At 41.9% G+C, this 23144-nt stretch overlaps 1 protein-coding gene across 4 annotated transcripts in view; it reads left to right on the top strand.

Moving 5' to 3' along the window:
- The window catches only part of ckap5 (cytoskeleton associated protein 5), a 51536-nt gene that overhangs the window by 23717 nt on the left and 4675 nt on the right, over nucleotides 1-23144 (top strand). Inside the window, exons 17-40 of one of the 4 annotated variants that reach the window (XM_058644359.1) lie at nucleotides 447-632; nucleotides 1586-1680; nucleotides 2024-2207; nucleotides 2493-2638; nucleotides 2749-2923; nucleotides 3066-3179; nucleotides 5416-5544; nucleotides 5664-5858; nucleotides 5945-6068; nucleotides 8985-9076; nucleotides 9400-9510; nucleotides 11815-11937; nucleotides 12484-12633; nucleotides 12728-12931; nucleotides 13006-13141; nucleotides 13535-13728; nucleotides 13812-13984; nucleotides 18108-18131; nucleotides 18464-18637; nucleotides 18866-18995; nucleotides 19730-19909; nucleotides 19993-20180; nucleotides 22269-22344; nucleotides 22433-22621. In XM_058644359.1, the coding sequence (XP_058500342.1) occupies nucleotides 447-632; nucleotides 1586-1680; nucleotides 2024-2207; nucleotides 2493-2638; nucleotides 2749-2923; nucleotides 3066-3179; nucleotides 5416-5544; nucleotides 5664-5858; nucleotides 5945-6068; nucleotides 8985-9076; nucleotides 9400-9510; nucleotides 11815-11937; nucleotides 12484-12633; nucleotides 12728-12931; nucleotides 13006-13141; nucleotides 13535-13728; nucleotides 13812-13984; nucleotides 18108-18131; nucleotides 18464-18637; nucleotides 18866-18995; nucleotides 19730-19909; nucleotides 19993-20180; nucleotides 22269-22344; nucleotides 22433-22621 (3492 nt within the window). The remainder of the gene's footprint in view (nucleotides 1-446; nucleotides 633-1585; nucleotides 1681-2023; nucleotides 2208-2492; nucleotides 2639-2748; nucleotides 2924-3065; nucleotides 3180-5415; nucleotides 5545-5663; nucleotides 5859-5944; nucleotides 6069-8984; nucleotides 9077-9399; nucleotides 9511-11814; nucleotides 11938-12483; nucleotides 12634-12727; nucleotides 12932-13005; nucleotides 13142-13534; nucleotides 13729-13811; nucleotides 13985-18107; nucleotides 18132-18463; nucleotides 18638-18865; nucleotides 18996-19729; nucleotides 19910-19992; nucleotides 20181-22268; nucleotides 22345-22432; nucleotides 22622-23144) is intronic. The other 3 variants (XM_058644361.1, XM_058644360.1, XM_058644362.1) reach the window with 3 other exon arrangements.

Raw genomic sequence — 23144 nt, 5'->3', positions numbered from 1 at the left:
TTTACAATACGAAGAATCTTCTCTGTCATTGTCCATCACAGTGACATGATGATGATGATGATGATGATGATGATGACGGCGACGGCCAGAGGCTGCAGCAAGTTGCTCTCGTGCACCTCGAGCTACTCCGTTCATAGAGGCAGGAAGAATAAAATGACTGAGGCGAGGATAAACCAGTGTCACCGAGCAGGCTGTGGTTTTAGTTTTTATGGCACATAAAAAAAGCCAAACATTATTTTTTTGTCTGGACTAATTCATGTGAAAATCAGAGAGTTCATACAAACAAACACATTTGTACTTATTCCCTCACCCTATAAGAATCGAGAAGGAATCTGATTGATAAGCAATGTCGATAATGAAATTGGAATCTTATCAATTCCCATCCCTACTGATCAAAAAGGGACCTCTGCCATTGATTTACTCACCCTCTCGTCGTCTCTGTGCAGGTGATGCAGATGAAGCTGCACGTCGTGGCCCTCGTCGCTCAGCGGGGACAGTTCTCAAAGACGTCCGCCTCCGTGGTTCTGGACGGTCTGGTGGACAAAGTCGGAGACGTCAAATGTGGCGGGAACGCAAAGGAGGGACTGACGGCGATCGCAGAGGCCTGCTCGCTGCCGTGGACCGCGGAACAGGTTTGTACCTGACTGACATAAGACCAGGTCTTAGATTTTTGATATTGTCATCTCATCAAAGTGTCTGCGATGACTTTTCCTGCTTTTAAAGGCGGTTGCACTGATAACGCTGCATGTAATCGACAAAATTATATGTTTAAACAAAGTCAGTTTATAACAACTTCTTGGATTTTAAGCCTAATTATTTGTGCTATTGCAGAAATTGATCATATTTATAGTTGTCAGGCTGATGTACGGCTCAAACCAGGAAAACTGAACAGTTTGATTTCGGTCAAACAATCATAGTACGTACGAGTGGTTTACCAGGGGTGTTGAAAATGACTTTGTGGACCAGGGGGAAAAACAGACCTAGGGCCTCTACGTAGCACTAATGGTTCATGGTATCTGTGAAGACTTTTCCTGCTTTTAAAGGCTGTTGCATCGATAATTGTCATATTTATTATATGGAATAGACGTCTGAAATACACTAAATATTAAATGTATTGATTTAAAAAAAACAATAACAAGAAAAACATGGTATCCTTCATTTTCTATAATTTTAAGCTTTATTATTGTTATTTGTGTTACGGCAGAATTTGATCGTGTCTTTATAACACACGTGAATGTCATTCATGTAAATAAATAAAGAAGCTGTTCTCTGGAATGAAAGCCAAGTATATTTTTAAATCATGTAATACAGATCATAAACCGTAGATTATTTTATTTCACAGAGTCCAGAGAAACGACCTGTATGCAGCTTTATATCCACATATATCTCCAAAATCAGGATATCACCTCAACATAAATATTGATCTGATTTATATTGTGATATATATCGCGATCGTCGATTGATATAAAGAAAACGTGTTTTTCTTTTTTGAGTTAACCACAGATTGTTTTTTTGTTTTTTTTAATGATTTCATATTTTTGTGTTTTTTTTAATGATTTCATATTTTTGTGTTTTTAATTGTAAGGTCGTCTCCATGGCGTTTGCACAGAAGAATCCCAAAAACCAGGCTGAGACTCTGAACTGGCTGGCTAACGCCATGAAGGAGTTTGGTTTTGCAGGGTGAGTTTCAGTCTGAACTTTAAACAGTGACCTCCAGTGTTTAAAAAGGTTACTACAATCAGCCGCATACATAACTGTCCACTGTCTGTTTCAGGTCTGCCACGATTAATCGGTTACTAAATTAATTACCAGCTATTTTTTTGATTAATCAGTTTGATTGTTTGGGTTTTTATAATCAAAACAAGTTTTTCACACACACACACACACACACACACTCTCCACCACTCCCTCTCTCTCTCTTACAGTGAAACCAATGTTTAAAATGACGGTGATATAAAAGTTTGTCACCGACAGCAGATGTTTTAACGTCATCACGTGTTGACATTTGCCCCCCCCCTTTAAGGATCAATGTGAAGGGCTTCATCAACAATGTGAAGACGGCTCTGGGCGCCACAAACCCGGCCGTCAGGACGGCGGCCATCACACTGCTCGGAGTCATGTTCCTCTACATGGGAGCTCCTCTGCGCATGTTCTTTGAGGATGAGAAGCCAGCACTCCTCACACAGATTAACGCTGAGTTTGAAAAGGTAAAAACCCCCACAACAGCAGCTCACTATTTGGCAGTCGGTCTGTTGGAGGCTATATAGAATAGCTCATTATTTGGCAGTCAGTCTGTTGGAGGCTATTTAGAATAGCTCATTATTTGGCAGTCAGTCTGTTGGAGGCTATATAGAGTAGCTCATTATTTGGCAGTCCGGCTGTAGCTGGAATTATAGAACAGCCCACTATTTGGCAGGAGTTATTACAGAAAACCAATACTAAAGATGTATGATAGAAGAGAGTTGAACCTAAGCATACGTTCTTCTCCAAAGATGCAAGGCCAGTCTCCACCTGCTCCGACCAGATTCAACAAGAAGACGGCGGCGTCAGCGGACGACGAGGCTGATGAGGGAGACGAGCAGGATGAGGACAGAGGAGGACAGGACATCATGGACCTTCTACCCAGGACGGACATCAGGTAACAGAACACAGACTAAAGAGATCGGGTGACCATCCTGCTCAGAAACCAGGATGCCTTCAGGACTTGAACTCAAGTGTCTCTCTCCCACTCTCTTTGTCTCTCTTCAGTGACAAGATCACGTCCGACCTGGTGTCTAAGATTGGTGATAAGAACTGGAAGATCAGGAAAGAAGGTCTGGATGAGGTGGCGTCCGTCGTCTCGGACGCCAAGTTCATCACGGCCAACATCGGAGACCTGCCGCTCGCACTGAAGGGACGACTTGGCGATTCCAACAAGATCCTGGTGAGTAAGAGACAAATACGATAAACTTGAACATTCAATTTTGCGCATCGGTGTCAGTACATACCGATTTCCTTGCTGTGAAGTATCATGTTCGTGGCAGGTGTGTAAACTAAAGTGTGTGTGTGTCTGTGTGCATGCGCAGGTGCAGCAGACCCTGACCATCCTGCAGCAGCTGGCCACAGCCATGGGACCTGGACTGAAGCAGCACGTCAAAGCTCTGGGAATCCCTGTCATCACTGTGCTGGGAGACAGCAAGGTACACAAAGATTATGACCACAACTAAAAATGTTATGTTATCAAAATAAAATACATATTTTTATATTATCTTTCATTACAGGAGTGATTCTTTCAAAATAAAATACACAGTTTTATGTTATCTTTAAAGGAGACTTATTATGCAAAATCAACTTTTTAACCCTTTTAATACTAATATTTGGGACTCTGGAGGCCCTACCAGTCGCCAAAGTGTGAAAAACAAAGACTCAGTCATGTTTTCGTGGTCCCCCTTAGTGCAAGTATAGGAAATAAAACACACAATGTTGAATTCCCTGCGATTGTGACGACACAATGCGCATTTCCCCGCGAATGTTGCCACCCCACCAGGAAGTTTACTTCGAGAGCTCCACCTTAGCTCCACCTTAGCTCCACCTTGTCCCTATAAAATGCGAGAGTGCAGGTGAGGGTAATATGTCAACACGGAGGGACAAGTGTGCTGTTCGTGGCTGCACAGTGTTTTACACAAACTTCCAGCCTCAGAGGATTTTGCGTGTCCAGTGGATACATTTTATATATGAAGCTAATGTGCCGGATAAATTCAGCAAACGTGTCGGATGTCTCTGCCTGTGACGCCACTCTCGCTGTTTTCCGCGCACGCTGCCATGTTGATATTGTCAGAGAACTAGTGGAGGGAGGGGGAGAGGAATGGAGCGGAGGGAACAGGAGTTGAGCGAGTGAGCGCAGTAAAAAGGACAAATCAGAAACCCCCTGGAAGAAGTGGGTGTGTGTTTGCCTGTGTCTCATTTGCATGTAAAGGGACCAGGCACAAAACCGAGCATTCTGAAAGGGGCAGTTTTGACGGGGTTATTGAACTGCTATGGTGCTTCATCCTTATGGTATTTTGACCAAAGCATGTCACTGACATGTTCATTAGGACACCAGGGAACTATTTTAACTTGGAGAAATAGGGTATAATATGTCCCCTTTTTAATTTTAGTAGTGATTCTTTCAGTGTAAAATCCTTTTTTTATGTTATCTTTCATTTTAGTAGTGATTCTTTCAAAATATAATACAAAGTTTTATGTTATCTTTCGTTTTAGTAGTGATTCTTTCTAAATAAAATACACGTTTTTATGTTATCTTTAATTTTAATAGTGATTCTTTTTCAAAATAAAATACACATTTTTATGTTATCTTTCATTTTAGTAGTGATTCTTACAAAATTAAATACACATTTTGTTATCTTTCATTTTAATAGCTATTCTTACGAAATAAAATACATGTTTTTGTCATCTTTCATTTTAATAGTGATTCTTTCAAAATAAAATACACTTATGTTATCTTTCATTTTAGTAGCGACTCTTTCAAAACAATATACCGTAAATTTCGGCCTGTAAGCCGCTACCTTTTCCCACGCTTTGAACCTGCGGCCTATACAACGGTGCGGCTAATTTATAGATTTTTACTGGCTAACGGCCACCGGGGGGCACTCTTTAGCAGTAAACGCAAAAGTGAGACAGACGTGGGGAAAGATTATGCGCTGAAGATGAAGACTTCAGTGGCTTTAGTGCGCAAGAAGAAGATGAAGATAGCGACCAATGACTTTTCTGGTAGGCTAAAGTGTTTTCTTTTCTAACCAAGCGTGTTACTGTCGTGTCGGTGCTGTTTTATTTTCTAAACATGCAGGCATGTTCACCCCGTGTTTAAATTAGATTGTTTTAATAAAAACGACAACGAAAAACTTCAGTGTAGCGTCTTTCTATGTAAATATCTCAACCATACGCGGCGTTACAGGTGGGCCCACTTTTGTCCGTGGCCCACTCGCGATCATTCAGTGCTAGTCACGCTCACTCACTCGCCATTCATAAAGTTGATGCATTCATTAACAAACTCCTTTGATAAGAGAGCGCCGCGACTGGTTACAACATGAAAACCTGCGGCTTATATTCAAGTGTGGCCTATATATGTACAAAATGTATTTTCTTTTAAAATTTAGCTGGTGCGGCTTGTAGTGCGCTCAATAGGCGGAAATTTACGATACACGTTTTTATTTTATCTTTCAATTTAGTAATGAGACTTTCAAAATAAAATACACATTTTTATGTTATCTTTGTTTTAGTAGTGATGCTTACACAATAAAACAAGCGTTTCTATCTTTCATTTTAGTAGTGGTTATTACAAAATAAAATACATGTTTTTAAATTTAAGTCGTTTTTCTTATAAACACTGTGTTTCTCTGTGTGTCTGTGTTTGACTGTGTCGGTGTGTGTCTGCAGCCTAATGTGAGGGCGGCGGCCTTGATGACTCTCCAGTCGTGGGTGGAGCAGACTGGGATGAAGGAGTGGCTGGAGGGAGAGGATCTGTCCGAGGAGCTGAAGAGAGAAAATCCCTTCCTGCGTCAGGAGGTAAACAAGTACACACCACGTCACACAAACACAACCTTATGTGGATGAAATGGACTTTTGACTTTTCAAAAAAGTTTGTTTCCGAGCTGGAGTCATGACGTTGGTCTTGGTCTCACCAGGTTCTGGGCTGGTTGGCAGAGAAGCTGCCCACGTTGAGGACAGTGTCCGCTGATCTGATGTTGTGCGTCCCTCAGCTGTACGCCTGCTTAGAGGACAGAAACGGTGATGTAAGGAAGAAGGCTCAGGACGCCCTGCCTGCCTTCATGATGCACCTGGGCTACACCAAAATGACAAAGGCCACGGGGAAACTCAAAGTAATGATCTTGTTGTTTTTTAATTCATATTTCCTGCCATGTGTGGCCTCTGACATAGAGTCCTAACTGTCCTCGTCTGTCATCAGTCGGCTTCCAAGGATCAGGTGTTGGCCATGTTGGAAAAGGCTCGAGCGGCTATTCCAGAAAAACCTGCTCCCACCAAGACTGGAGGAGAGAAGGACTCGGCAGAGATGAGCAGAGCCGCGTCAGGTTCGTATGACGTTGTCAAAAGTCGAGAGGCAATAAAACCTAGAGGTGGGCAGGATGTACCAGGGTTCTCAATCTGTGAGCTCCCTCTAGTGGAGGAAAATCAGAAACACTGTTCTACTGAATATAACAGGGTATGTGATACTGGAGCTGAAGAATGTTTGACCAGAGTGTAGAGAATGAAAGAAATGACAAACACTAGATAGTCCCCTTATCTCTCACTCCATCTTAATTAATAATGTCCAAATTGACGGAGTATTTAGATGACAGCACTGCTCCATTAAACAGTTCCTGCTCCACTCTACTTCTCCATCAGTGATAGAAATTGGTACCTGCTGTTGTGTTTAGTCCCTGTTCTGACGAGGTTCAGCTGAGCCGATACTAACAAGTGACGTCAACACGCTACAGGTCACTGATTGGTCAGAGTGTTGTCACTGAAGAGTCATGAACACAAAGTCAGAGCCAACAATGTCCAACTGTAGATCAGAGTTAAAAAGACTTAAAGGGGACATATTATGCAAAATCAACTTTTTAACCATTTCAATACTTATATTTGGGACTCTGGAGGCCCTACCAGTCGCCAAAGTGTGGAAAAAGAATACTCAGTCATGTTTTCGTGGTCCCTCTTAGTGTAAGTATAGGCGATTAAACACTCGATGTTGAATTCGCTGCGCTTATGACGGCAGCATGCACATTTCACCGCGAATGTTACCGCCCACCAGTAAGTTTACTTCGAGAGCTCCACCTTAGCTCCACCTTGTCCCTGCGAGAGTGCAGGCGAGGGAGGAAGAGCGGTATTATGTCAATGCAGAGGGACAAGTGTGCTGTTGGTGGCTGCACAGTGGAGCACAGTGTTTTACAGAGGATTTGATATATGAAGCTAATGTGCCGGATAAAGTCAGCAAACGTGTGTTCGTGTGTTCGCACCACTTCACATCAGACTGCGGCCAGCGGTCGCCGTATTTAGTCAGCCGACGTACAAACACACACATTGTTAAGAAAAGGTCAAATAGAGGTCATAACTGACCATTCTGACACGTCCTAATTAAAAATATTTGTTCAGTACGTCCTCCATGACCGGAGCACAGACTCAGTCTGATGCAGTCACATACAGCAGCTGGCGATCAGCGGTGCTGCACTCTCTGTGAAAAGCAGTTAAAAAGACATAGGGACAGCACTGACTGTGCTCCGGAGACCTCGCTGGCGATCGGCGATCTGCCTAAACTGCCGCTGTATGTGGCGATCAGCGGTGGCGAGGTCTCCGGAGCACAGTCACCGGTCTGATACAGACACATACAGCGGCAGATCATTCAGATCGTCGCGCGCCGCTGGCGATCAGCGGTGCTGTCCCTACGTGTTTTTAACTGATTTACAGTTGGTCAGTGTTCGGCTCGATCCTTATGTAGAACGTCTCTTCCTGTGACGGCACTCTCGCTGTTTTCTGCGCACGCTGCCATGTTGATATTGTCAGAGAACTAGTGGAGGGAGGGGGAGACGAATAGAGCTGTAAAGCGCTGTAACGAGGACAAATCAGAAACCCCCTGGAAGAAGTGGGCATGTGTTTGCCTGTGTCTCATTTGCATATAAAGGGACCATGCACGAAAACTGACATTCTGAAAGGGGCAGGTTTAGCAGGGTTATTGAACTGCTATGATGCTTCATCCTTATGGTATTTTGACCAAGGCATGTCACTGACATGTTCATTAGGACACCAGGGAACTAATTTAATGGGGGAAATAGGGTATAATATCTAATATTTATTATCTCAAAATCTACTTAGAATTCCAAAATCTACATATAATCCCAAAATCTACTTAGAATTCCAAAATCTATTAATAATCCCAGAATCTACTGATAATTCTGACATCTATTAATAATTCCAAAAACTACATATATCCCAAAATCTATTTATAATTCCAAAATCTACATATAATCCCAAAATCTATTTAGAATCACAAAATCTACTTAAAATTCACAAATTGTAAGAGTGTCATCTCTGAAGATACAACTATGTCCAACTGTAGATCAGTTACAAAGACTTTAAAATCCTACTGAGAATTCCAAAATCTACTGAGACTTCCTAAATCTACTTGAAGCTCCCAAATCTATTTATTATTTCTGAAATCTCCTTATAATTCCCAAATCTACTTACAATTTCCAAAGTCTACTCAATTCCAAAATCTATTTATAATTCCCAAATCTACTTAAAGTTCCCAAATCTACTTAGACTTCCAAAAACCAAAGTTCCAAAATCTACTTAATTCCAAAATCTAATTAAACTTCCAAAATATACTGAGACTTCCAAAATCTACTGAGACTTAACATTCCGAAATCTACTTATAATTTGCAAATCTACTTCATTACAAAATCTACTTAAAAGTTCCAAAATCTACCTAGACTTCCAAAATCTACTTTATAATTATAAAATTATTATTGTGAATTTCTCTGTGAGATGAATAAATTATCTATCTATCTATCTCTCTATCTATAAATCTAAATATAATTCCAAAATCTATTTATAATTTCCAAAATCTACTTGCGGTTCCCAAATCTATTTATAATTAACAAAATCTACTTAATTCCAAAATCTGTTTATAGTTCCAAAATCTACTTATAAATCTACTTATAGTCCCACAATCCCACTGAAGAGTGATGAGCGTTACAGTGAGAGAACACGGCTGCTGTGTCTACTTGATGTGGGACAACACAGAGTCCACCGTCGTTTGTGTCGCATGTAAAACTGCGTCGCTGGTTTCTCTGTCCGCACAAAGAGCAGCAAATCTGCTCCCTAATAAATTCCATAAGTATGGAACGTTCAGTATTTTGAAGGTCACATTTTTGATAATTTTTGGGTTTCACAAAGTGAAAAAGAAGGGATAAAGAAGCGGTGAGGTTAGAAAATAAGAATGTGCTCTGCAGCCTCCAGGTCTCAGCCGCTGAATGACGACGTTGACGGTAAACCTGAGGTGAAAAAGGTCAGAGGAGGAGGAGGAGCCGCCGCTGCTAAGAAGGTGAACCCACAAATCCCAGTCTTTCTAAACTGGAAACTTTCCATGGGAATAAACTGGACTTTTTCAAATTTGATGCAAATACAGTTGAACACCACGCCCCCTCCATGCACTGTGCACTCTATCACGTGACATCACGGGAAAAGCAGTGATGTCACAGCCTGCCCTCTGGTGGTGATGTAAGATCCATGCAGGCATCGTCATCACCAAATGATTTTGAAAGAATCTTAACGATACTCCTCCCCTGATTGTGAAAACATTCTCATATTTTTTTTCTCCATCATTTTAATGTGAGTTGTTTCATTTAATTTTTTTTATTCACCCAGCCTCCCTCCCCTCCTGAGGAACCCACCCCTCCCCCTCCCTGCAAGGACAAGGACAGTAGTGCTAGTCAAAATGCGTCCAGCAGAAAGAAGACTGCAGCTGGCAGTCAAAAGGTAGAGATGTGTGTGTGAGACGCGTGTCCTCGTGTCTCTGTGGACAGCGGGCAGTCATGTGGACACTCAGTCTTGGCCTCCACCTGCTCCAGTGTGGACTCAGGTTTAATCCTCTGTCTCATACGGTGGCCTGGAAGTGCAAACCATTATTACAAAACATGAAGCACTATACAAAAGCCTCAGCCCTTTTATGGAAAGAGAATGTACCAAATGCTGCATGTGAGCCGGACCTGATCAAGTGATTATTTATTTGACAGTGAGAAATGTAATGGTTAAATATTAACATACAGACATTTGACGATTTTATGTTATAGAATTAACTCGTACAGTGAATGTTATGGTGAAAGTTTGACATTAGAGGTCGTAAAAAGCCACAATCAGTGGCTCTTATTTTGAAAGCCAAGTTGAAAGGAAGAGATGCCCTATAAGATTCGCTGATTGACAGTAGTTTTTCTTTTCTTTTAGTTTTTTTTGTTTTACTTTAGATTGAAGTAGTTTTACTTTAATTTTTATTAGTTTTACTTTAGTAAAACTCAACAAAAGATGCCATTTTAAATGTTTTCAGGACAAATGAATCAAATCTAACAGTCGACAAGAAAACCGAGTGAAAATGTGCATCATAGAGCTGAGGATGATAAATGTTAGCGTGAAAGGTAAAAATCAAACCGACACACATGAACATAACATCAATAATGACAATAATAATAATAATAATAATAATAATAAATGACCCTCATCAGACATATCTAACTACATAACTAATGTGATGTTTAACTTGCATAAACTTTTGTCCCACATTATAAACAACAACAACAAATGAAAAACATTTTATTATCAATGAAAATGGAGAAAAACTAAACACTTCATATGAAGCCAAAAGGAGTTTGTATGAAATAAATTTACAAAGATGAAAACTAAACACATTTTCATCACAATACAGTAACTTTGTCAAAACGTGCCGTTAGCGGTCACTGGTTTATAGCGTCCCTGAAATTTGTTTGGTGTTTTTGTAATAATGGTTTGCACTTCCAGGCCACCATAGTCCAATAACCACGACTGTCTAATCAGATTCACACACAGTTCTGAGGTGAAATGGGTCTTTAACATGAAATGATAACAAAAGAATACATGTGTTCTGTGTGTGCATGCTCACCACCGTTCATCTGTGTTCACCGTCCTGTTTTCGGCACAACACACCTTTACCTCCATCTGCCCTTTAAGGCCGGAAATAAACTCACTTAGCTACGCATACGCAACATCGCGGCCGCCTCGCGTGACCTGCGATCGCTCACCGTGTTTGACGTAGGGCTGCAGCAAACCATTCTTTTCATGATCAATTCATTTTCTTCTTTTTTTTTAATCCTGGTCTTCTGTTTGTCAGAACTGGACATGATGATGTTCTCAACAAACACATGAATGATTTCTTTGTTCTGCTGTCTACGAGCCAGAGATCCACTGCATAACCATGGTTTCATAATTGATCTGTTTTGTTTCGGGAAATGTCCAAAAAAAAAAAGAAACAAGGACATATTTCACGTTTAAAAAGCTAAAATTGTTGAGTCTAATTTTGAAAAAAAAACTCACTCAACTATTTGTTTTTTCCACAATGGTCGACTATTAACTAACCATCTTTTTCTTTGTTGTTTTAATAAATTTCCCCGTAAAATAAGCACAGGATCGACTCAAAGCACTGTAGTACACGACAGGACTGTGAGTGGCGCTGTAACGTTACACCAAAAAACCCAGAAGAAGATATAATATAATATAAAATATAATAACAGAGCCAGAGGATAGAGACAATTAATGTCTGTTTGTCTGTCAAACCTCTAAAGAGGGGACGTGTCCTCGTGTCTGTCAAATCTCTAAAGACAGGACGTGTCCTCGTGTCTGTCAAATCTCTAAAGACGGGACGTGTCCTCGTGTCTGTCAAATCTCTAAAGATGGGACGTCTCCTCGCGTCTGTCAAATCTCCAAAGACGGGACGTGTCCTCACATCTGTCAAATCTCTAAAGACGGGACGTGTCCTCGCGCCTGTCAAATCTCTAAAGACGGGACGTGTCCTCGCGCCTGTCAAATCTCTAAAGACGGGACGTGTCCTCGCGCCTGTCAAATGTCTAAAGACGGGACGTGTTTTCAACCAAAACTTTCATTTTCTAAAACACAGAATTCTTAGATAACACGTGTCATCTGGTCATCTCAGCGAATACGTGGCTAAAACAGCGAGTTTATCTCCGCCTCCACACCACCTTCTCTAAATCAAAGTCGACTAACGGCGCTTCATTCACGCTGTGATGTTGTTTTCAGCCGGCAGCTGGGAAGAAGCCTCCGGCCAAAGGTGCGAAAGATGAGGAAGACAAGTCCGGGCCAATCTTCATCCATGTCCCCAACGCCAAGGAGCAGCGGGTGAAGGAAGAGAAGCAGCTGAAGGTAACGTGTTAACAATCCCGTTGTCACATGACGTCTCCTTCTGTTCATCCACGTTAATCATCTGATCGACAAGAAATGCTTCTGCTCCAGCTGTGGAAAAGAGAAATGCTGTGTTTAAGAATTACAAATAGCAGAGTAATCAAAATCTCGGGTAAAGGTTTTGGGTGAAACGCCAGAATCCGAGGGCACAAATTTTGTTTTGGTCATGACAGACACTGTGCAATACAGTAGGCCAACAGTCCATACTGCCCTCTGTCATCCTCATGAACAGGACCACAGTTTGTTTGTTTTCTTGTGTCTGAGCACAAACGGTGAGCATGACTGTCCTCACATTCCAAAATGTCCTCACTAGTAATTATACGCACAACTGCTGTAGTGAGACTGAGCCCACGGCACCATCTCGTGGACTGAAGCATCAATGATTTATATTTTGGGTTTTTCATGCCGATACACAAAAGGTTTGATGTTTTATTTGTCAGTAAACTTGAGGATCCTCAGGAAGAAGAGACTGGTTCATGTGCAGATGATTTCTTTCTTGAACCAAAGATTTTAAAGTGGAACTTCAACACTCCGAGAGACGAGTACGTGGAGCAGCTGAAGAGCCGGATGTGCACCTGCGCAGCCAAGTGGCTGCTGGACGAGCTTTTCCACAACGACTTCCAGAGACACGTCAAAGCCATCGGAGTCATGATAGAGGTGACAGCCATGTTTGATTTCTAGTCACGGTTTGTTTTGGAGGTTTTTGTAGGAGTTGACTCTGTATTAATGATTTTATTTTGCATTTTAACAGAGATTGGAGAGCGAGCGCGTAGCCACGATTAGTTGCCTGGACCTGATTCTGAAATGGGTCACGCTGCGCTTCTTCGACACAAACACCACCGTGCTGATGAAGGTGCTGGAATATCTGAAGCTGCTGTTTGCCATGCTGAACCGAGAGAACTACCACCTGACCGAGTTTGAGGCCAACTCTTTCATCCCCTACCTTATCCTCAAGGTGAGTCGCCACAGAAACTACTTCTGATTGTCTGTTGTGGTCGGACTATGACGTGTAAACTCTCTCTCCTTCAGGTCGGAGAACCAAAGGACGTGGTTCGTAAAGATGTGCGGGGCATTCTGGGAATGTTGTGTAATGTCCACCCAGCGTCTAAGGTCTTCCCTTTACTCATGGAGGGAACAAAGTCCAAGAACTCCAAACAGAGAGCTGGTACGTCTCTTCATTAGGAGAATAATGATGCACAAATGTCACACTTCTGTAGCAGAGGTGGGAGAACTCATCGTTGTGTCGTTTTCCATGACTTCATAGTTCCTCCTCAACGAGGGTCGTCGCAGCGCAGCTGCGTGAAACTGTGGTGAGGTGGTTTTCTTCGCGACACAAACTAGAGACTTGTAAAGCGGGTTTTTTTGGGTTGAAACTGAATCATTAGAATCAGTGGTTTAAAAAGATTCCAGGTTAGAAGGAGCCATGAAGTCACGGAAAACAACGTGACTAATACCAAACTGAGTCGAGTTGTAAAATGAAAAGCTTCATTTCCCATCAGTGAGTGACATGTGTACGTTCCGCATCACCGCGTTGATAACAACATCCCAAATGTTTCAGAATGTCTGGAGGAGCTGGGTTGTTTGATCGAAGGCTACGGCATGAACGTGTGTCAGCCGACTCCGGCCAAGTCCCTGAAGGAAATCGCCGTTCACATCGGCGACAGAGACACGTCTGTCCGCAACGCTGCCCTCAACACCGTGGTGGCAGTCTACAACGCCTGTGGGGAACAAGTTTACAAACTCATTGGAAACGTAAGGGTCGCCAACCGCAATACTGTTGCACTCGACCGTCCACCAAACCGTCCTCCTGTATAATCATCTCTCTGTTTTTACAGTTGTCTGAGAAAGACATGAGCATGCTGGAGGAGAGGATCAAACGTTCAGCTAAGAAGACCCAAGCAGCGCCCGCCAAGCAGAACACGACGGAACGTTTTCAGAAGGAACATCCAACTAACCCCAACGCCACCTTCCTCCGCAAGTCTGCCCAGGAAGACCCCAACAAACTCAAGTACGTCACCTTTGACACAGGATGCATGTGTGAATGTTAGCCAGATGAATAATTCAGATTAATATAGAGAACTAATCATTCAACAAGTCACTAATCTACTTATAATTCCAAAATCTATTTATAAATCTACTTATAGTTCCAAAATCTATTTATAAATCTACTTATAGTTCCAAAATCTGCAGGCGAGGGAGGAAGAGCGGTATTATGTCAACGCGGAGGGACAAGTGTGCTGTTGGTGGCTGCACAGTGGAGCACAGTGTTTTACACAAACTTCCAGCCTCAGAGGATTTTATATATGAAGCTAATGTGCCGGATAAAGTCAGCAAACGTGTGTTTGTGTGTTCGCACCACTTCACATCAGACTGCGGCCAGCGGTCGCCGTATTTAGTCAGGGGACGTATTTCACCGACGTACAAACACACACACGTTGTTAAGAAAAGGTCACATAGAGCTCATAACTGACCATTCTGACACGTCCTAATTAAAAATATTTGTTCAGTACGTCCTCCATGACCGGAGCACAGACTCAGTCTGATACAATCACATATACAGCGAACTGCCGCTCGCCACTGGCGATCAGCGGTGCTGCACTCTCTGTGCAGAGGTGCTGCACTCTCTGTGAAAATCAGCTGATCGCCACCGCTGATCACCAGCGGCGAGCCGCCTTAACGGCCGCTGTATGCGACTGATCGCCAGCTCCGGTGCGGACCGGTGACTATGCTCCGGAGACCTCGCCACCGCGGCCACCGTTTAGGCAGCTCGCCGCTGGCGATCAGCGGTGCCGCGGCGAGGTCTCCGGAGCATAGTCACCGGTCTGATACAGTAACATACAGCGCCAGCTTATGTAGCTCGCCGCGCGCCGCTGGCGATCAGTGGTGCTGTTCCTAAGTGTTTTTAACTGATTAACAGTTGGTCAGTGTTCGGCTCGATCCTTATGTAGAACGTCTCTTCCTGTGAAGATGAAGATGAAAATAGCAAATGTCATTCCCTTATATAAAACAGGGATAAACACAACTTCACAAATTATAGACCTGTCTCTCTACTGCCACAATTCTCAAAATCCTAGAAAAACTATGCAATTACAGGTCAGCCAAATTCATAGACAAACATTAATTACTTATGGCACATAATCGAGTAAGCCGGTGGAAATGCACCATTACAGACAGTAGTTGGATGCTGTTTAAACACGTAGTGATAGGTAATTGTTTTCATGTGCATGCTGATAAATGTGTCGTATTCTGTAGCCATGGTACACACAGATGCGCAGCGGTGCCATCTCGCCAGCTGGAGATCAGACATGTTTTTTTAGCCAGTGGGAAAGGGGCTCTATGACGATTGTAAGCGGCTTGACCAGAGTTTTAAAAAAAAAAAACAGCGTCAACCCGCTAATTTCAGTGGCAGAGAGAAAGAGAAAGAAACGCACACTGCTGCTCTGCCCTGCTCTCAGTCAGAGGTGCACACACACACACACACTCCCATTCAGAGTGACACAGAGACAGACAGACTTTCAAGCGAATCACCCGCATATCGGCCGATGCGATACACGTAAAAAACGCAAATATCGGCCCAGCCAATGTATCGGTCGACCCTTAGTCAATACGGATTCAGGCCAAACCGTTCAACAGCACTTGCATTAATGGAATCAATTGAAGAAATTACAAACTCTATAGAACTAAAACATTACGCAGTTGGGGTATTTATTGACCTAAAAAAAAGCATCAACCATGAAATACTTTTACATTCCATACTGGAATGGTATGGCATTAGGGGGTTAGTTTTAAATTGGTTAAAAGCAATTTGTGCATTTGTGTGGATATTCTTCTTCATGTTTGAATATTACATGTGGTGTGCCGCAGGGGTCAGTACTGGGTCCTCAATTGTTTATCCTGTATATTAATGACATTTGTGAAGTTTCAAAGGTTCTCAGGCTGGTATTATTTGCAGGTGACACAAGTATTTTTTGTTCTGGGGCTCATCTGCAGAGACTATTAGAGGCGATAACCCTTGAAATGGACGAGATAAAAGTCTGGTTTGACAAGACAAAGATATGGGGAGTGAACATCGAAAGAGTGCATGTAATTAAATTACTTGGTGTTATAATAGATGACAAGGTCAACTGGAAATCTCACATAAAACATGTACAGTCTAAACTGTCAAGTAGCATTTCAATATTGAGCAGCTAAGTATATTCTGGATCACATGTCACTACATATTCTATACTGTTCCCTGGCCATATTTCACTTGCTGCACAGAAGTCTAGGGAAATACATATAAATCTACACTGCAATCACTAACCATACTGCAAAAAAGAGCCATAAGAATAGTTCATAAAGCTGGATATCGAGATCATACAAATTCATTATTTTCCAAGTCAAAAACGATAAAGTTCATCGATATTGTAGAATTAAAAACGGCACAAATAATGTTTAAAGCATAAAATAATTTATTACCTGGTAATTTACAAGGATTATTCTTCAATAGTAAGGGGGTTATAATCTGAGGGGGAAATTAGATTTTTAAACTGTGACTGTGCGTACAACATTGATACAAGTTTTTGTATTTCAATCCGGGGGGAAAGACTGGAACAGTATGAGTGTAGTGTTTAGGCAATGTACAAGCCTGATTCAGTTCAAAAAGACGTATAAAGAAGGAATTTTCATAAAGTACAAAGAGGAAGAAGGAACCCCATAATTACAGATTATAAAATTATAATATTAAAAAAGAAATTTTTAAAGCAAAAGAATGGTAAGCAGGAAGCTCAGAAAATAAAAATGGAAAATTGGGTGTGAATAAATAAGTTTATACTTCCTCCAACACCTTTTTGAACATGTAAATAGATTGTGTGTACCAATGCGGTGGAATGCCCATCTGCAGTTGTTTTCTTTGTCTGTTTTGTTTTTGCATGTTCAAAATAAAAAAATCACCTATTTTCTCTATGGACTTTGGTGTGGGAGAGTGAGTGGTTTAGATACTACAGTATTAAAATTAATTGCCAACTAATTTTTTTTTTTTTTTTTTTTAAAGTTTTTATTTAGTATTTTCAGTATAAGTGACAATTAACATATAAGAAAATAAAACAAAAACACAGACAAAAACAAGGGGGCTCCTCAGTTAAAAGTCCTATATATAATGTCCAGTGACGTTGCTTGTTAGTGTGTAGCGTCCTCAGATGGCCAACTAATTTTATCTTGATATGTGATATTCCAGCAGGGGTTAACACTCGCCTCGTACAACCACATTTAAAACAACTGAATTATCCCTATGAAAAATCCAAAGATGACTATTTCCCACTGGCTGTCAAATGTCTTTTAGTTTTTTTTGAAACCAAGTTTTACCAGCATGTTTTGATCAACGCTGCTGTTCTGCTCGATGTTTCCTTCTCTTCTGACCGTGTTTTCCTGAGTTGCTGCATGTCGACTCACTCGTCTCAGGGCTGGGCGATATATCGATATTACATATGTATTCATCTTTTATCGCAGAATGTGACCATATCTATAGTCAATGTCATTGTTTGTAGTAGATGTGATTTTAACTGCACATGTAATCTGAGTTCATACAGCTGTGTAATCTGAAAACATCCACTGGAATGATCTGATGCCGTAATCATTGGGTTCCATGCACTCAAGTTATCTGATTCAACACCTCTGAATTCTTCTGATTATGGTAACCAAAACAATCTGGTTGCACCCACTGAAGTAATTTAATTTTTACTGCGTCAGTAATCTGTCTTCATCCGGTAAGGTATTTAGAAAACATACACTGAGGTAATCTGATTACATCCAGTGACGGGATTGTTTGTATCGTTCATGAAATGAAAGGTAACAATAAGTGTATTTTAAGATCACATCATACAGATCATAAACAATAGATTATATTTATTCAGTGTATTTACAGTGTGATTACAGTTTATTTACTGTGTAACCAGTGAGTCCAGAGAAACAAATCTGTGTGCAGCTTTATATGCACATGTATCTGGTATATCAGGATAAAGACATATCTACAGATTATTTATAAGACATTTGTCGCTCAGCCCTGTCTCTGTGGCTCTTAACCCTTCATCTTTCTTCCTGTGTGGTTTCCTCCTCTCGCTCTGCTCTGCCTGCCAAACTTCCTTTGGGAGCAGAATAATGTATCGCACGTATAGGATGTGAGTACTTACTCTTCTTCCTCCTCCTCCTCCTCGTCTTCCTCCTCCTCCCTCCTTTCATGTCATTGTCAGAATCTACCACTCCTCAAAAACTCCGTTAACACCAAGTGGTTCTGTTCAGTCAGGTGCGTTACATAGTCATTTGTGTTTTAATTGTCCGAACATCTGTGTCCAAAACTTCTAAAACTTGTTAGAATGTTTTGTTATTCCACATGAGTGAGAGGTTTTTTCATCATGGTTAAGATCACTGAATGGAAGATTAATTTTAACTGGACTTGATTTAAAAAGTCAAGACTGGAGCTGTACTTAAACATCTCTCTGTGTCCATGTAGCCAAGCGGGTCAGAACTCACAGCACAGCGACTCCTCCCACCCTTCAATCCCCAAGAGGTTCCAGCTGGACCTGGACACGATCGAGAGCGACATGGGCCCAGAGTGCAAGATGCCAGAACTCATCGAATTCAATCTGGACGAGCTGTTGGAGCCTGTCCCCATCCCAGAACGCCTGTAAACACACCAGAACCACACACACACACACACACACACACACACACAGAATCCCAGAACGCCTGTAAACACACCAGAACCACACACACACACACACACACACACACACACACAGAATCCCAGAACACCTGTAACACTCCAGAACCACACACACAATCCCAGAACACCTGTAACACTCCAGAACCACACACACGGAGCTGATGCTGTTGTTTGTGGTTCCCGTCTCAGGATCAGAAGGATGCAGTCTGGCCCCGCCCACTTTGATCAGCTCCACTACAGCACCTCCTCCACCATCAATCTAGTAATTTCTCAGGTGGCCAGTGGAGACATCAACACCAGCATCCAGGCTCTGGCTCAGGTACACAGACCCGACTCGGCTCGACGCGGTTTGGGTTTGTCTTCCATGACGTCATAGCTCCTCCCCTTCAAAGTGTGCAGAGTCATCACAGCCTGTCTGCATGAATCTGTGGTGACGTGGTTTTTTCCTCCGTGACTTGTAAAGCAGTTGTTTTGGGTGAAAGAGAATCATTAGAGTCATTAGAATCGTTAGATGAGTTGACAGAATGGTTCATAGCAGTGAACGTGGTGGCGATGGTGCGGTCTCTAAATCCACCACACTCCTCTGTGAAAACACATTTGATCGATGTTGCAGATGAACGGTCATGTTTTCACCATTTTAAGTCTTTTTCACTTTGATCTACAGTTGGACATTTTTGGCTTCAGTGACGACACTCTCTGACCAATCAGTGGGATTAGGGATTATAAATAGATTTTGGAACTACAATATTTTGGGATTATAAGAATCAAAACTCATGTCCAACTGTAGATCATTTAAAAAGACTTGGTCGCACTCATGACCCTTCAGTGACGACACACTCTGACCAATCAGTGACCTGCAGTCTGATGACGTCACAGGTTAGTATCGGCTCAGCTTAACCTTGTCAGCAGGGACCAGGTTCTATCACTGAAGGAGGACTGTGTGATGTCCTCTGTGATTCTGTTCCTCGTTTCTCTCTCAAATATTTAGCGGAGTACCTGCATTCATTTCTTCATCAGGGTTAGAAATCTCGCCTCCTCTCCTTTGATCCACAGATTGACGAGGTGCTGCGTCAGGAGGACAAAGCGGCCATCATGTCGGGACACATCGATCAGTTCCTCATCGCCACGCTCATGCAGCTCAGGCTCATCTACACCACACACATGGCCGACGAGCGGCTGGACAAGAAGGATATCATCAAACTGTACAGCTGCATCATCGGGAACATGCTGTCGGTGAGTCACCAACTCCGGTCGCGCCGGCAGTGCCAGGTCTCGGTCGCCGCGCTACTAACGCGTCTCGCTCCCTGTCCTCCCAGCTCTTCTCCATGGAGTCACTGGCCAAAGAGGCGTCCATGGGCGTGTTGAAGGACCTGATGCACGGCGTGATCACGCTGATGCTGGACAGCAGAGTGGAGGACATCGAAGACGGGCAGCAGGTCATCAGGTCTGTCAACCTGCTCATGATCAGTGTCCTGGACAAGTCGGACATGACCAACATCATCAGGTAAGTGAGGAGATCAGGACTATCATCAGATTTAGCCACTTCACAAGAGACCTGTCGCACAATCTACTGTGCGACATCCACGTCACATAATCACGTCTTTATCTCACTGTGAGACAGACGTGTGTGTGTGTGTGTGGTTAACAGACGCCTGTCTCACACTGTCTGTTATTAAGTGGCTAAAATGTGTTTTCCTGGCGTTGCTGCTGACAGAAGAGCTGGGGGGTATTCCATCAAGCAGGCTAAAGGCAAAGCCAAGCTTAAATGGCCAAGTCTGGCTAGTATGAGTGAGAGTTCGGTTCCATCAAAGAGGCTGAGATTAGCCCCAACTCAGTAACCATAGAAACTATGACTCTGGCTAAGCCTCAACCATGGCTAAGCCATAACTGTGGCTCAGGTTTCCGTTCCATCAATCTGAGCCTCAACCCTGTTCCACCAAGGTGGCTAATGTGAATGCCAGCCATGTAACCATGGTAACTTATGCTGCCGGGCAAACCTGGTCTGTAGCAGGCTAAAAGTGAAGCTTAGCACCATCTATGATCAAAGAATGTCCAATAGACAGAAACAGAGACACACAACTGTCATGGAATGATAAAATAATATGTAAAACATAAAATATATAGTAAAATGTATTAAAGAAATTATTTAAACTAATAATTATATATTGTCTATAAGTACATTAAAAAACACTATCACCAAAATAAAATAAAATATAATAAAAAATAAGACACAAATAAATACAAAATTAAACTAATTAGCAAAAAAATATAATAAAAGGAAATCGTCATTCTTTTGATGTAACAAGGGTTAGGGCCTCCGATTGATCGTAGATAGATGATTGATTTGCTGTCACCTGCATTCACTGACTGTAATAGGGCTCCTCGTCTCCATTGAATTGCTTGATTTGCTAAAATGATTCTAGATAAATAATCAATAGATCTGTCATATGATTATTTCCTATAGAATGATAACCAACATTGCATTTCTTCATGTAATAATCTACCATCAATTGTATGATAAATGTGATGAGTCATGTAAAATACTTTGATTAAATGTAGCCTATTATCAAAAATGTAGGCAAGGCTACTTTATATAGCACATTTTACCACAAGGTGATTCAAAGTGCTTTACATAAAATAAAATGAAAATACAACAATTCAACATATAGCATCTGGGACCAAATACAGAAGTAGCACAAATACAGCATGTAAAAATGACAGGCTTAAATGAAAAGGATATCAATTCTATACAATTGGCCATGCAGGAAATAAATGAAAGCTATCCCATCGATTTGCATAACAATCAGTTGATAGATGTGATGAATATCACTTTCTAACATTACTACTAGGGCTGCCAAAGGATCAAATATGGAGAATTTCACATAGATTGCAGTGAAACAATAATGCTATTTTAATTATGTTCATATGAATGTTACTTATTAGGGCTGTCTTTTTGTTCTTTGGGGATTTTCCTTTTCATTTTAGGGCTTTGGTTGCATTAATAGGTCCACATAATTGATCAGTTTAAAACAAAAACCATCAAGAAATCAATTGGTAGATTATTGTCTCCATATATTTTGTCCCTTTGATGGAGGATTTATATAACATGATGATGCTGAAATACTTCATTTTCTTTGTCACTTACGCATTCAGCCTGTTGCCAATATTTTGCCACGCCACATCCCTCGCTTTATTGATTGCCGCGGTATTGCCCTTCTTTGGGATTATGTGGCTGTAATCCTCATATACCTCCATGAGGAGGGTTTGCTCCGCTGCAGAGAACATCTCTGCACGTTCTTTTCCTCTTGCTTTTCGGCATTTTTCGCAGTTTCCGCACTCGACTAGAATGGGCTTTTTATTTTCCCTGTGGGCGTGCACAAGTTGAGGCTTGACTAAGCGTCAAGTGGAGCCAGCTGATTTCACTTGATGGAACGGCTTGGAGCTAGATTGGGAGGTGGAGCTTAGTCAAGCTTCAAGCTTACACCCAAGTCTGGCAATTCTTAGCTACGCTTGATGGAATACCCCCCAGATCACGCTCATTGAGATTTGTTGTTGTTTTGAACCTGACCTGATCTCCGCCCCCTCCTGCCAGTGCTCTGTTGGTCCTGCTTCAGGATAGTTTGTTCATGACGGCGTCGTCTCCCATGTTCACTGAACTCGTCATGAAGGTAAGGAAAAGAGAGGTTTCTGTTGGAATTGCGATCACGTCGTCGTCATGGAAATAGGATCTTGATTGTGTGTGTGCGTGTGTTTTAGTGTCTGTGGAGGATGATCCGCTACCTCCCTCAAACCATCACAAACATGAACCTGGACCGGATCTTGCTAGACATCCACAACTTCATGAAGGTTTTCCCCAAAGACCAGCTGAAGAAGCTGAAGAGCGACGTCCCGTACCGGACCATCAAGACTCTACTGCACATGATCTGCAAACTCACCGGCGTCAAGGTGAAGCCACCGCTCACCCCCAAAAATACAAAATGCTTTTGTTTGGAGAAACTCCGATTTATTAAAAAAAAAAAAGAAGAAAAGTTTAATCAGGAAACTTGTGTCGTTTAAAGCTCTGCTGCCCCCTCCAGGTTCAAGTGAGAATGGTTTACACACTTTTTAGACTTTTTTTTTAGGGATGTCCCGATACGTTTTTACTTCCGATACAATACCGATATTGCAGCTTTGAGTATTGGCCGATACGATATTGATCCGATACGATATCAGCACAAATCATACATACTTTAATGACTTATTTTGTAGTGTGGAATGTTAGAATAGGCTTGATCGAGTGATATTACTTCAACAGAGAACAATAGTAAGAGAAAAACTGACCATTTATTATTAACCAATGGTTACATCAATTTTAACCTTCAACATAAGAATATTTTTTGCCATGTTCATTTCAAACAGTCTATGGTTCATTTCATCAGGAGGAAAGTACCAAGTGCTAATGGGGGTGTTTTCAGAGCAGCCGTGTTTC

The sequence above is a fragment of the Solea solea genome, chromosome 12 (genome assembly GCF_958295425.1).
Source record: "Solea solea chromosome 12, fSolSol10.1, whole genome shotgun sequence".
Lineage (NCBI taxonomy): Eukaryota > Metazoa > Chordata > Actinopteri > Pleuronectiformes > Soleidae > Solea > Solea solea.
This window is presented reverse-complemented; position numbering and strand designations above follow the sequence as displayed.